Source organism: Oncorhynchus nerka, linkage group LG17 (assembly GCF_034236695.1).
Source record: "Oncorhynchus nerka isolate Pitt River linkage group LG17, Oner_Uvic_2.0, whole genome shotgun sequence".
NCBI classification, from domain to species: domain Eukaryota; kingdom Metazoa; phylum Chordata; class Actinopteri; order Salmoniformes; family Salmonidae; genus Oncorhynchus; species Oncorhynchus nerka.
The window spans coordinates 6,728,788-6,741,827 of record NC_088412.1 but is presented as its reverse complement, the minus strand read 5'-3'; the positions used below and the strand labels follow the sequence as shown (position 1 = coordinate 6,741,827).

Genomic DNA, 13,040 nt, shown 5'->3' with positions numbered 1-13,040 from the left:
ACATTTCTGTGGTTTATCTTGGCCATTGAAACTATAGTTAGTTATATTCCACTCTCAAAACATCTTGCTCTATTTTATCCACAACCCCCACAATTGCCGTTGTCACGTTCTGACCTTAGTTCTTTTGTTATGTCTTTTTAGGAATGGTCAGGGCGTGAGTTGGGTGGGTTGTCTATGTTTGTTTTTCTATGAGTTGGTATTTCTGTGTTTGGCCTGGTATGGTTCTCAATCAGAGGCAATCATTGTCCCAGGCAGCCTGTTTTCACCCTTGATTTGTGGGTGATTATTTTCTGTGTCTGTGTGTTCCACACAGAACTGTTTCGGTGTTTGTTTCACGTTGTTATTTTGGTATTTTTCTGTGTTCTATTAAAAGTATCATGAACACTTACCACGCTGCGCATTGGTCCTCCGATCCTTCCTATTACTCCTCAGGAGAGGAGGACGACAGCCGTTACAGCCCTTCCTATTACTCCTCAGGAGAGGAGGACGACAGCCGTTACTGTCCTTCCTATTACTCCTCAGGAGAGGAGGACGACAGCCGTTACAGTCCTTCCTATTACTCCTCAGGAGAGGAGGACGACAGCCGTTACAGTCCTTCCTATTACTCCTCAGGAGAGGAGGACGACAGCCGTTACAGTCCTTCCTATTACTCCTCAGGAGAGGAGGACGACAGCCGTTACAGTCCTTCCTATTACTCCTCAGGAGAGGAGGACGACAGCCGTTACAGTCCTTCCTATTACTCCTCAGGAGAGGAGGACGACAGCCGTTACAGTCCTTCCTATTACTCCTCAGGAGAGGAGGACGACAGCCGTTACAGTCCTTCCTATTACTCCTCAGGAGAGGAGGACGACAGCCGTTACAGTCCTTCCTATTACTCCTCGGGAGAGGAGGACGACAGCCGTTACAGTCCTTCCAATTACTCCTCGGGAGAGGAGGATGACAGCCGTTACAGTCCTTCCTATTACTCCTCAGGAGAGGAGGACGACAGCCGTTACAGTCCTTCCTATTACTCCTCAGGAGAGGAGGACGACAGCCGTTACAGTCCTTCCTATTACTCCTCTGGAGAGGAGGACGACAGCCGTTACAGTCCTTCCTATTACTCCTCAGGAGAGGAGGACGACAGCCGTTACTGTCCTTCCTATTACTCCTCAGGAGAGGAGGACGACAGCCGTTACAGTCGTTTTGATCACAGGTTTCAAACCTGCCATCAAAGCCGAAATACAAATTATATCAATGTCCTCACATACCCAGTCTTTATGTAGCTGAGTTCATCTATTAATTATATCAATGTCCTCACATACCCAGTCTTTATGTAGCTAAGTACATCTATTAATTATACCAATGTCCTCACATACCCAGTCTTTATGTAGCTGAGTTCATCTATTAATTATACCAATGTCCTCACATACCCAGTCTTTTTGTAGCTGAGTACATCTATTAATTATACCAATGTCCTCACATACCCAGTCTTTATGTAGCTAAGTACATATATTAATTATACCAATGTCCTCACATACCCAGTCTTTATGTAGCTAAGTACATCTATTAATTATACCAATGTCCTCACATACCCAGTCTTTATGTAGCTAAGTACATCTATTAATTATACCAATGTCCTTACATACCCAGTCTTTATGTAGCTAAGTACATCTATTAATTCCCCATATTCCAGATGAATTGGTAGAAAGCTCTCGTGCTTCTTTCAGCGACTCCATGGCTTTATTAAAATCCTCCATCTTACAGGGAGAAACAGGGTCATTATTATTCCCAAACCTTTCCCTTCTTTAAATAATACACACCTTCTATTAACTATTTTCCAAGGCAGCGCTACACACTTCCCCGGATAATAATTCATTGGTCACAACACTTAATACCTTGTATTAGAACCTAAACTAAAGTTTGCAAATGTATTACTGGAGAATATGGATGACTTATTGTCTTATTCCAGTATTGCACCTTAAATATCACATTTATTAATAACCCATATTACCAAATCATTCACACTTGTCTTCCTATTTCCACATAATCTTTCATAACTGTTCAACTTTTCTGGGTTCCTTCCTGCACATTGCTCAGTCTCCCCTGTCCTTTCCAGGTCCTTTTCTTTTACCTGAGAGGCCACAGAGGGAGTCTCCTTCTCATCTTCCACCTTTGTTTCTCTCTTTATTTCCACCACTCTGGACACCAGGGGGTTTTACCTACTGGTTTTACCCACTGGTGTATGGTGGAGGTTTTACCCACTGGTGTATGGTGGAGGTTTTACCTACTGGTGTATGGTGGGGGTTTTACACACTGGTTTTACCCACTGGTGTATGGTGGGGGTTTTACCCACTGGTGTATGGTGGAGGTTTTACCCACTGGTGTTTGGAGGTTTTACCCACTGGTGTATGGTGGAGGTTTAACCCACTGGTGTATGGTGGAGGTTTTACCCACTGGTGTATGGTGGAGGTTTAACCCACTGGTGTATGGTGGAGGTTTTACCCACTGGTTTTACCCACTGGTGCATGGTGGGGGTTTTACCCACTGGTTTTACCCACTGGTGCATGGTGGGGGTTTTACCCACTGGTGCATGGTCGGGGTTTACCTACTGGTGCATGGGGGGGGTTTTACCCACTAGTGCATGGTGGAGGTTTAACCCACTGGTGTATGGTGGGGGTTTAACCCACTGGTGTATGGTGGGGGTTTTACCCCTGGTGCATGGTTTTACCTACTGGTGTATGGTGGAGGTTTTACCCACTGGTGTATGGTGGAGGTATTACCTACTGGTGTATGGTGGGGGTTTTACCTACTGGTGTATGGTGTAGGTTTTACCTACTGGTGTATTGTGGAGGTTTTACCCACTGGTGTGTGGTGGAGGTTTTACCCACTGGTGTATGGTGGAGGTTTTACCCACTGGTGTATGGTGGAGGTTTTACCCACTGGTTTTACCTACTGGTGCATAGTGGAGGTTTTACCCACTGGTGTATGGTGGGGGTTTTACCCACTGGTTTTACCCACTGGTTTTACCTACTGGTGTATGGTGGGGGTTTTACCCACTGGTTTTACCCACTGGTGTATGGTGGGGGTTTTACCCACTGGTGTATGGTGGAGGTTTTACATACTGGTGTATGGTGGAGGTTTTACCCACTGGTGTATGGTGGAGGTTTTACCTACTGGTGTATGGTGGAGGTTTTACCTACTGGTGTATGGTGGAGGTTTTACCCACTGGTGCATGGTGGGGGTTTTACCCACTGGTGTATGGTGGAGGTTTTACCCACTGGTGCATGGTGGGGGTTTTACCCACTGGTGCATGGTGGGGGTTTTACCCACTGGTTTTACCTACTGGTGCATGGTGGGGGTTTTACCCACTGGTGTATGGTGGGGGTTTTACCCACTGGTGTATGGTGGAGGTTTTACCCACTGGTGTATGGTGGGGGTTTTACCCACTGGTGCATGGTGGAGGTTTTACCCACTGGTGCATGGTGGGGGTTTTACCCACTGGTGTATGGTGGAGGTTTTATCCACTGGTGCATGGTGGGGGTTTTACCCACTGGTTTTACCCACTGGTGCATGGTGGGGGTTTTACCCACTGGTGTAATGTGGAGGTTTTAACCACTGGTGTATGGTGGGGGTTTTACCCACTGGTTTTACCTACTGGTGTATGGTGGGGGTTTTACCCACTGGTTTTACCCACTGGTTTTACCTACTGGTGTATGGTGGGGGTTTTACCCACTGGTTTTACCCACTGGTTTTACCTACTGGTGTATGGTGGGGGTTTTACCCACTGGTTTTACCTACTGGTTTTACCCACTGGTGCATGGTGGGGGTTTTACCCACTGGTTTTACCTACTGGTGTATGGTGGAGGTTTTACCCACTGGTTTTACCTACTGGTGCATGGTGGGGGTTTTACCCACTGGTTTTACCTACTGGTGTATGGTGGGGGTTTTACCCACTGGTTTTACCCACTGGTTTTACCCACTGGTGTATGGTGGAGGTTTTACCTACTGGTGCATGGTGGAGGTTTTACCCACTGGTTTTACCCACTGGTGTATGGTGGAGGTTTTACCCACTGGTGTATGGTGGAGGTTTTACCCACTGGTGTATGGTGGAGGTTTTACCCACTGGTGTATTGTGGAGGTTTTACCCACTGGTGCATGGTGGGGGTTTTACCCACTGGTGTATGGTGGGGGTTTTACCCACTGGTGCATGGTGGGGGTTTTACCTACTGGTGCATGGTGGGGGTTTTACCCACTGGTGTATGGTGGAGGTTTTACCCACTGGTGCATGGTGGGGGTTTTACCTACTGGTGTATGGTGGAGGTTTTACCCACTGGTGCATGGTGGAGGTTTTACCCACTGGTGTATGGTGGAGGTTTTACCCACTGGTGCATGGTGGGGGTTTTACCCACTGGTGTATGGTGGGGGTTTTACCCACTGGTGCATGGTGGGGGTTTTACCCACTGGTGTATGGTGGAGGTTTTACCCACTGGTGCATGGTGGAGGTTTTGCCTACTGGTGCATGGTGGGGGTTTTACCTACTGGTGCATGGTGGGGGTTTTACCTACTGGTGCATGGTGGGGGTTCTGCCAACCATTCCACCTTCTTCCTGTCTGACTTTTCATTCTTTCTTCAACATTCCTCCAGTTTTCTTTATACTTTCCAACAATCCTTCTGCTTTGAACATGTTTAGCACCTCGTGTTCTCTTTTATTGATCATTTTCTCTCCTGTGTAGCGTGGGACTGGGTGCGTCCTCCCTACCAGGTCACAGTCAAGTGACGGTCCGGGAGAAGTAGTGGGGGACTGGGTGCGTCCTCCCTACCAGGTCACAGTCAAGTGACGGTCCGGGAGAAGTAGTGTGGGACTGGGTGCGTCCTCCCTACCAGGTCACAGTCAAGTGACGGTCCGTGAGAAGTAGTGTGGGACTGGGTGCGTCCTCCCTACCAGGTCACAGTCAAGTGACGGTCCGTGAGAAGTAGTGTGGGACTGGGTGCGTCCTCCCTACCAGGTCACAGTCAAGTGACGGTCCGGGAGAAGTAGTGTGGGACTGGGTGCGTCCTCCCTACCAGGTCACAGTCAAGTGACGGTCCGTGAGAAGTAGTGTGCAACCCATTCAGCACCAACAGCAGAGAACTTTTACACACCTCTTACTAAACCACCTGCAAATTCAGCCCTTTTCTGATATACTTCCTCATCACAGCCAAGCAGTAACCACAGGGTTTTACCTGTCTGAGCAGTCCTTTACTGATTCACTTCCTCAACACAGCCAAGCGGTAACCACAGGGTTTTACCTGTCTGAGTAGTCCTTTACTGATTCACTTCCTCAACACAGCCAAGCGGTAACCACAGGGTTTTACCTGTCTGAGCAGTCCCTAATTAATTCACTTCCTCAACACAGCCAAGCGGTAACCACAGGGTTTTACCTGTCTGAGTAGTCCTTTACTGATTCACTTCCTCAACACAGCCAAGCGGTAACCACAGGGTTTTACCTGTCTGAGTAGTCCTTTACTGATTCACTTCCTCAACACAGCCAAGCGGTAACCACAGGGTTTTACCTGTCTGAGCAGTCCCTAATTAATTCACTTCCTCAACACAGCCAAGCGGTAACCACAGGGTTTTACCTGTCTGAGTAGTCCCTAATTAATTCACTTCCTCGACACAGCCAAGCGGTAACCACAGGGTTTTACCTGTCTGAGTAGTCCCTAATTAATTCACTTCCTCGGCACAATAGGCGGTCAACATAGGTCTTTTATTTCATTCTATTCGACCATGCAGATGGACAGTTGCCACTCCAAACTGGATGGAACAGAACAGTCAACAGGACAGATGAATGAGATGGAATAAATGCCCCAGATGAGCGAATGAGCGAGCTGGATGAATTGAATGACCCACCTGACTCAGACTGATTCAATAAGATGAATGGGTTGCGTTTGGGCGCAAACTCAAACAGACTGAACAAACAAGTCTGAACAAACTGAATCAGTCAACACAATCCTAACTCAAACAGACTGAACAAACTGAATCAGACAACACAATCCTAACTCAAACAGACTGAACAGACTGAATCAGTCAACACAATCCTAACTCAAACAAACTGAACAGACTGAATCAGACAACACAATCCTAACTCAAACAGGTCTGAACAGACTGGTCAGATGAACCACCTGAACAAGACAGGTGAATAACCCCACTGAACTGAACCATCCAGAACAGATGAACCACCTGAACAAGACAGGTGAATAACCCCACTGAACTGAACCATCCAGAACAGATGAAACACAGAACTCCCAATCTGCAGCGGCCACACTAATATTTATTTTATACTTTCACTGTTACAACTGCCGGACTCAGTCCTTTTATACAGTTTCATGCTGATAGAAGTGTCATCGTCCCTCCACTTTATGCTAAAAACCAGATCCCCTCGGCTTTACTCCACCATTGTTTCTAAATCTAAGTTCTTTCCTCTAGGCGGGGTTCCCCTCCCCTCTAGTTCCTTTATGCTAATAACCAGACCCCCTCGACTTTACTCCTCCATTGTTTCTAAATCTAAGTTCTTTCCTCTAGGCGGGGTTCCCCTCCCCTCTAGTTCCTTGGATCAATTATATTGGTGGAGCACCTATACATTATATCCAGGAAATAATAAGAACAGATCAATAATAAGAATTATACCAATAAACAGATAACTATAGTTCATTATAGAATTATACCAATAAGTACAGATCACTATAGTTCATTATAGAATTATACCAATAAGTACAGATCACTATAGTTCATTATAGAATTATACCAATAAGTACAAGGGTTTTAGTGCCCCCTGCTGGAGACTGGAGCACACTGCAGTCCCTTTCAGGTTCATAGGGTTTTACTGTAAACTCAATCCCAGAATTACACATAGTGTCTTTGCTTATTCCCTTTAGTGATATTCAGCCTTTTAACAAGAAACACATTCTGTTAACAGAAAACACCCTCACTATCAATTGCTGCAAAGAAACCACTGCTAAAGGACATCAATAAGAAGAAGAGACTTGCTTGGGCCAAGAAACAAGACCAATGGACATTAGACCGGTGGAAATCTGTCCTTTGGTCTGATGAGTTCAAATTTAAGACTTCTGGTTCCAAGTGCCGTGTCTTTGTGAGAAGCAGAGTAGGTGAACAGATGATCTCTGCATGTGTATTTTCCACCGTGAAGCATGGAGGAGGAGGTGTGATGTCTTTGTGAGAAGCAGAGTAGGTGAACAGATGATCTCTGCATGTGTATTTTCCACCGTGAAGCATGGAGGAGGAGGTGTGATGTCTTTGTGAGAAGCAGAGTAGATGAACAGATGATCTCTGCATGTGTATTTTCCACCGTGAAGCATGGAGGAGGAGGTGTGATGTCTTTGTGAGAAGCAGAGTAGATGAACAGATGATCTCTGCATGTGTATTTTCCACCGTGAAGCATGGAGGAGGAGGTGTGATGTCTTTGTGAGAAGCAGAGTAGGTGAACAGATGATCTCTGCATGTGTATTTTCCATCGTGAAGCATGGAGGAGGAGGTGTTATGTCTTTGTGAGAAGCAGAGTAGATGAACGGATGATCTCTGCATGTGTATTTTCCACCGTGAAGCATGGAGGAGGAGGTGTGATGGTGCTTTACCGGGGGCACCACCATGATAGTCATACTTAACCAGCATGCCTACCACAGCATTCTGCAGTGATACGACATCCCATCTGGTTTGTGCTTAGTGGGACTATCATTTGTTTTTCAGCAGGACAATGACCCAACACCCCTCCAGGCTGTGTAAGGGCTATTTGACCAAGAAGGAGAGTGATGGAGTGCTGCATCAGATGACCTGGCCTCCACTTGATTTGTTGAACACGTTGTTGGTTACTACATGATTCCATATGTGTTATTTCATAGTTTTGATGTCCTCACTATTATTCTACAATGTAGAAAATAGTAAAAATAATGAAAAACCCTTGAATGAGTAGGTGTGTCCAAACTTTTGACTGGTACTGTATGTTAAGGGGATGGTTCATACCTCTAAATACCATCTTATTAGATGGAGCCATTTCCCCCAATTAGTTTGGGATTCAGACCTGCAGTCATCTTGATTTCAGACACTTTGGAGAAGTGTTCCACAGGCAGTAAATCTAATGTAGAATAAATGGAACCTGGATCCATTTCATTCTATTAACATGGTTTATGTGTTATAGCAGCAATGGGGTTAAACTGATATTAAAATGACAACTCCATAGGTGGTACCAGGTCAGGGGAGTTCATCTCTGCTCCCAGCATCCCTGGGACAGTACTGATCAACATAGCTGACCTGATGCAGAGGTGGACCAGTGATGTTTTCCTCTCAGTGGTGAGACTTGCCTTTCTATTTGACACACCTTTACCTGATGAGATCATACAAGACGTTACAGGCTGATTGCAGGTGGAAACAGACCTGCGTTAAAATAATGTTGAATATTTAATAAGCAGTGTTTGATTGAGTTTGTTGTAATGGAACCAATAGAAAAGTCCTAAAAGTACAAACAAACCCGCCCACCTGGAGGACTAAAGGAAATGCTCAAAGTATTTGTAAGATTTCAAACAGTATTTGAATCCAGGGTGTACAACCATTACCTCTCTCCTCTTTCACATCACTCTATCATCACTCCATGGGGGAGTACAACCATTACCTCTCTCCTCTTTCACATCCCTCTATCATCACTCCATGGGGGAGTACAACCATTACCTCTCTCCTCTTTCACATCCCTCTATCATCACTCCATGGGGGAGTACAACCATTACCTCTCTCCTCTTTCACATCCCTCTATCATCACTCCATGGGGGAGTACAACCATTACCTCTCTCCTCTTTCACATCCCTCTATCATCACTCCATGGGGGAGACCCAATAATCTCTCCTTCCTTCTGAAGTGGAACATTCCTTCTCTACTCCTCACAAATGTAAAAGCATTGGATTGGTGTTGACATGGGGTAGAGGGAGTTTACATAAACCAGTCATTTCCTTTAAATCCACGAAGGGAAGTGGACAAGTTCACACTTAGAAAGGAGAGGTGGAAGGGAAGTGGGAGAGAACCAGATAAAGTTGTAGAGATAAAGGAATATGTGAGTAGAAACCCGCCAGGTACAGATACTGTAAGTAGAACCTTAGTAAAGACCAGTATGGACTATCAATACAGGTACTGTATGTAGAACCATAGTAAAGACCAGTATGGACTATCAATACAGGTACTGTATGTAGAACCATAGTAAAGACCAGTATGGACTATCAATACAGGTACTGTATGTAGAACCATAGTAAAGACCAGTATGGACTATCAATACAGATACTGTATGTAGAACCATAGTAAAGACTAGTATGGACTATCAATACAGGTACTGTATGTAGAACCATAGTAAAGACCAGTATGGACTATCAATACAGGTACTGTATGTAGAACCATAGTAAAGACCAGTATGGACTATCAATACAGATACTGTATGTAGAACCATAGTAAAGACCAGTATGGACTATCAATACAGGTACTGTATGTAGAACCATATTAAAGACCAGTATGGACTATCAATACAGGTACTGTATGGAGAACCATAGTAAAGACCAGTATGGACTATCAATACAGATACTGTATGTAGAACCATAGTAAAGACCAGTATGGACTATCAATACAGGTACTGTATGTAGAACCATATTAAAGACCAGTATGGACTATCAATACAGGTACTGTATGTAGAACCATAGTAAAGACCAGTATGGACTATCAATACAGGTACTGTATGTAGAACCATAGTAAAGACCAGTATGGACTATCAATACAGGTACTGTATGTAGAACCATAGTAAAGACCAGTATGGACTATCAATACAGGTACTGTATGTAGAACCATAGTAAAGACCAGTATGGACTATCAATACAGGTACTGTATGTAGAACCATAGTAAAGCCCCGTGTGGACTATCAATACAGGTACTGTATGTAGAACCATAGTAAAGACCAGTATGGACTATCAATACAGGTACTGTATGTAGAACCATATTAAAGACCAGTATGGACTATCAATACAGGTACTGTATGTAGAACCATAGTAAAGACCAGTATGGACTATCAATACAGGTACTGTATGTAGAACCATAGTAAAGACCAGTATGGACTATCAATACAGATACTGTATGTAGAACCATAGTAAAGACCAGTATGGACTATCAATACAGATACTGTATGTAGAACCATAGTAAAGACCAGTATGGACTATCAATACAGATACTGTATGTAGAACCATAGTAAAGACCAGTATGGACTATCAATACAGGTACTGTATGTAGAACCCTATTAAAGCCCAGTATGGACTATCAATACAGGTACTGTATGTAGAACCATAGTAAAAACCAGTATGGACTATCAATACAGGTACTGTATGTAGAACCATAGTAATGACCAGTATGGACTATCAATACAGGTACTGTATGTAGAACCATAGTAAAGACCAGTATGGACTATCAATACAGGTACTGTATGTAGAACCATAGTAAAGACCAGTATGGACTATCAATACAAAGTGACCATTTAGGCCCAGTTCAATGAGAGGAAGTCTTAACAGAACTGGGGGATGACAGACAGGAAGTGGGAGGTGGAGATCTAATATATTGTTGTGCCAAACACGAAAGCATGATATTGTAATAAATCTACACCCTATTCCCTACGTAGAACACTACTTTAGACCTGGTCAGAAGCACCGTAGTGCACTACGTAGGGAATAGGGAACCATTTGGAACAGAGACAGTAATTCCCCTGAACATCTTCCTCTTCCTCATCTGGTTTCTTCAACAGCCCTTCACTCCTCCCCTCTTCCTCCCCTCCTCCCTTTTCATTCTATTCTATCAGCCACACCACTAGCTCACCTCCACACAATACATTTACAAGTTAAAGACACACCTTGGAATAAATAACAAAGGAAAACTATTACGAGATGAAGTTGAGTGTTTTTTATTATTTCCCATCACCATAAATCCTATTTAATCACTGAACAGTAGCAGACCTAACTTCATCTGTTCCTGACTCTGGATAGTGGATTAAAAAGACCATCAATCTCCAATGATATTAAAGTACTATTCTGAACATTACTGATATACTGAGTGGCAAGTCAAGATATCTGCTGGTTTTATTGTTTGGTCAACAGCACCACCTGCTGGACAGGTTTAATGTTGCTGGACTGAGCAGTATGGGAGGATGAAAGATGACACATTTAGGGCCGGTTTCCTGGACATCTACATTGAACATACTGTTTAGTCCAGGACTAGGATTCATCTGTGTCTGGGAAACCAGACCATATAGTTTAGTAGAAAGTAAGTGATACCAGCTTGTAGTGGGCTGACTAGTCCTGAATTGTCCTTTAGTTCCTGGACCATTTTCCATGCAGCTCCAGGTGACAGAGAACACATCAATTAGGACCGAGCCAACAAGCTGATCAATGATACTGAGGAGAATTACATAGAGACAGAGAACCAACTGAGAAAACATATCAATGGTTCTGAATGACAACCAATATACATCAACACCAGACATCATGATTCATGGAAATGGACAAGATTAAAACATTGGATTGAATTTTAATTAATAACTAATCAGTTTACAGTTTAACCAGCTCAGCAGAACCAGAGAGACAAAACCCAGGATAGAGGGGCTGAGTGAATGTGGTCTGGACTCTGTGGAGGAGGGTCATTGTGTCAGAGACACTGTAGAAGGACAGAGTACCTGCCTTGTGATCCAGGTACACTCCTACTCTGGAGGACTGAGGGCCTGATACTTTAGTCACAACATTATTGTGTCTGAACCAATAACCATCACTAGAGCACTCTAAACTCCAGGACTTGTTATTGAGTCCAAATCCACTATCTGTCCCTGTTCTGCTGATGTCTTTATATGAGACTGCTGTATCAACACCACCAGTCCACTCCACCTCCCAGTAACAGCGTCCAGACAGACCCTCTCTACACAGAACCTGACACCAGTAGGTGAATCTGTCTGGATGGTCAGGATATGGTTGGACTTGGCCTGTACGTGTCACCTTTCTGTTCCCTTCAGACAGAGAGAGGTGTGTGCCTGCTGTGTTTGGGTCCAGTGTGAGCTGACAGGAATCTGGGAGAAGAGCAGAGACCAATGAGGGGAGTCAGAACAATAAGTTAAGTCAGATACTGTATCTACCCTGTCTTTGATTAGAGCCCAGCAGAGATCAAATCAGAGAAATATGAGGAGTCAGATAGATACCCAGTCTTTGATTAGATCTACTATTGCTATATATTTCTAGAGGGATTGTTAGGAGTGTCAGTAAAAAGAGACTGTTAGTTACTTCACAATAAAGAAACTCACATTGTAACAACTGTTCTCTGGTCTTGGGCTCTGGAGGCAGTACAACATCCACTATATTCACTACAGACACACAAACACATTGACAGAGAGAGGGAATGTTATCATCAGACCATATTCCACATGTATATGACTAGTAGGGAACTTTCAATGGTCTAAAGTTGATGTCCTTATTGTTTTCAACACACCTGTAGTGGAGATCTTGGTCCATTCTCCTTTAAGGAAGTCTTCTAGTTTCTCTCTCAGTTCAGACACAGTCTTACTCACATCTCCAAAGTACTGAAGAGGACGGACAACGATGCTGGGTAAGTCTGAAGATACACTGATACTGGAGAGAGACTGATACCTCTGGAGAGAGAGAGAGAGAGAGAGAGAGAGACTGATACCTCTGGAGAGAGAGAGAGAGAGAGAGAGAGAGAGACTGATACCTCTGGAGAGAGAGAGAGAGAGAGAGAGAGACTGATAACTCTGGAGAGAGAGAGAGAGAGAGACTGATACCTCTGGAGAGAGAGAGAGAGAGAGAGAGAGACTGATAACTCTGGAGAGAGAGAGAGAGACTGATACCTCTGGAGAGAGAGAGAGAGAGACTGATAACTCTGGAGAGAGAGAGAGAGACTGATAACTCTGGAGAGAGAGAGAGAGAGACTGATAACTCTGGAGAGAGAGAGAGAGAGAGACTGATAACTCTGGAGAGAGAGACTGATACCTCTG

At 44.3% G+C, this 13,040-nt stretch overlaps 1 protein-coding gene across 1 annotated transcript in view; it reads right to left on the bottom strand.

Annotated features, from left to right (window-relative positions):
* Positions 1-10,925: 10,925 nt before the first annotated feature.
* Positions 10,926-13,040, bottom strand: part of LOC135561390 (tripartite motif-containing protein 16-like) — a 24,469-nt gene continuing 22,354 nt past the window's right edge. Inside the window, exons 4-6 of the mRNA XM_065002886.1 lie at positions 12,518-12,677; positions 12,333-12,392; positions 10,926-12,101 (exon numbers count right to left, since the gene is read on the bottom strand). Coding sequence (XP_064858958.1) covers positions 11,593-12,101; positions 12,333-12,392; positions 12,518-12,677 — 729 coding nt within the window. The 3' untranslated portion in view covers positions 10,926-11,592. The remainder of the gene's footprint in view (positions 12,102-12,332; positions 12,393-12,517; positions 12,678-13,040) is intronic.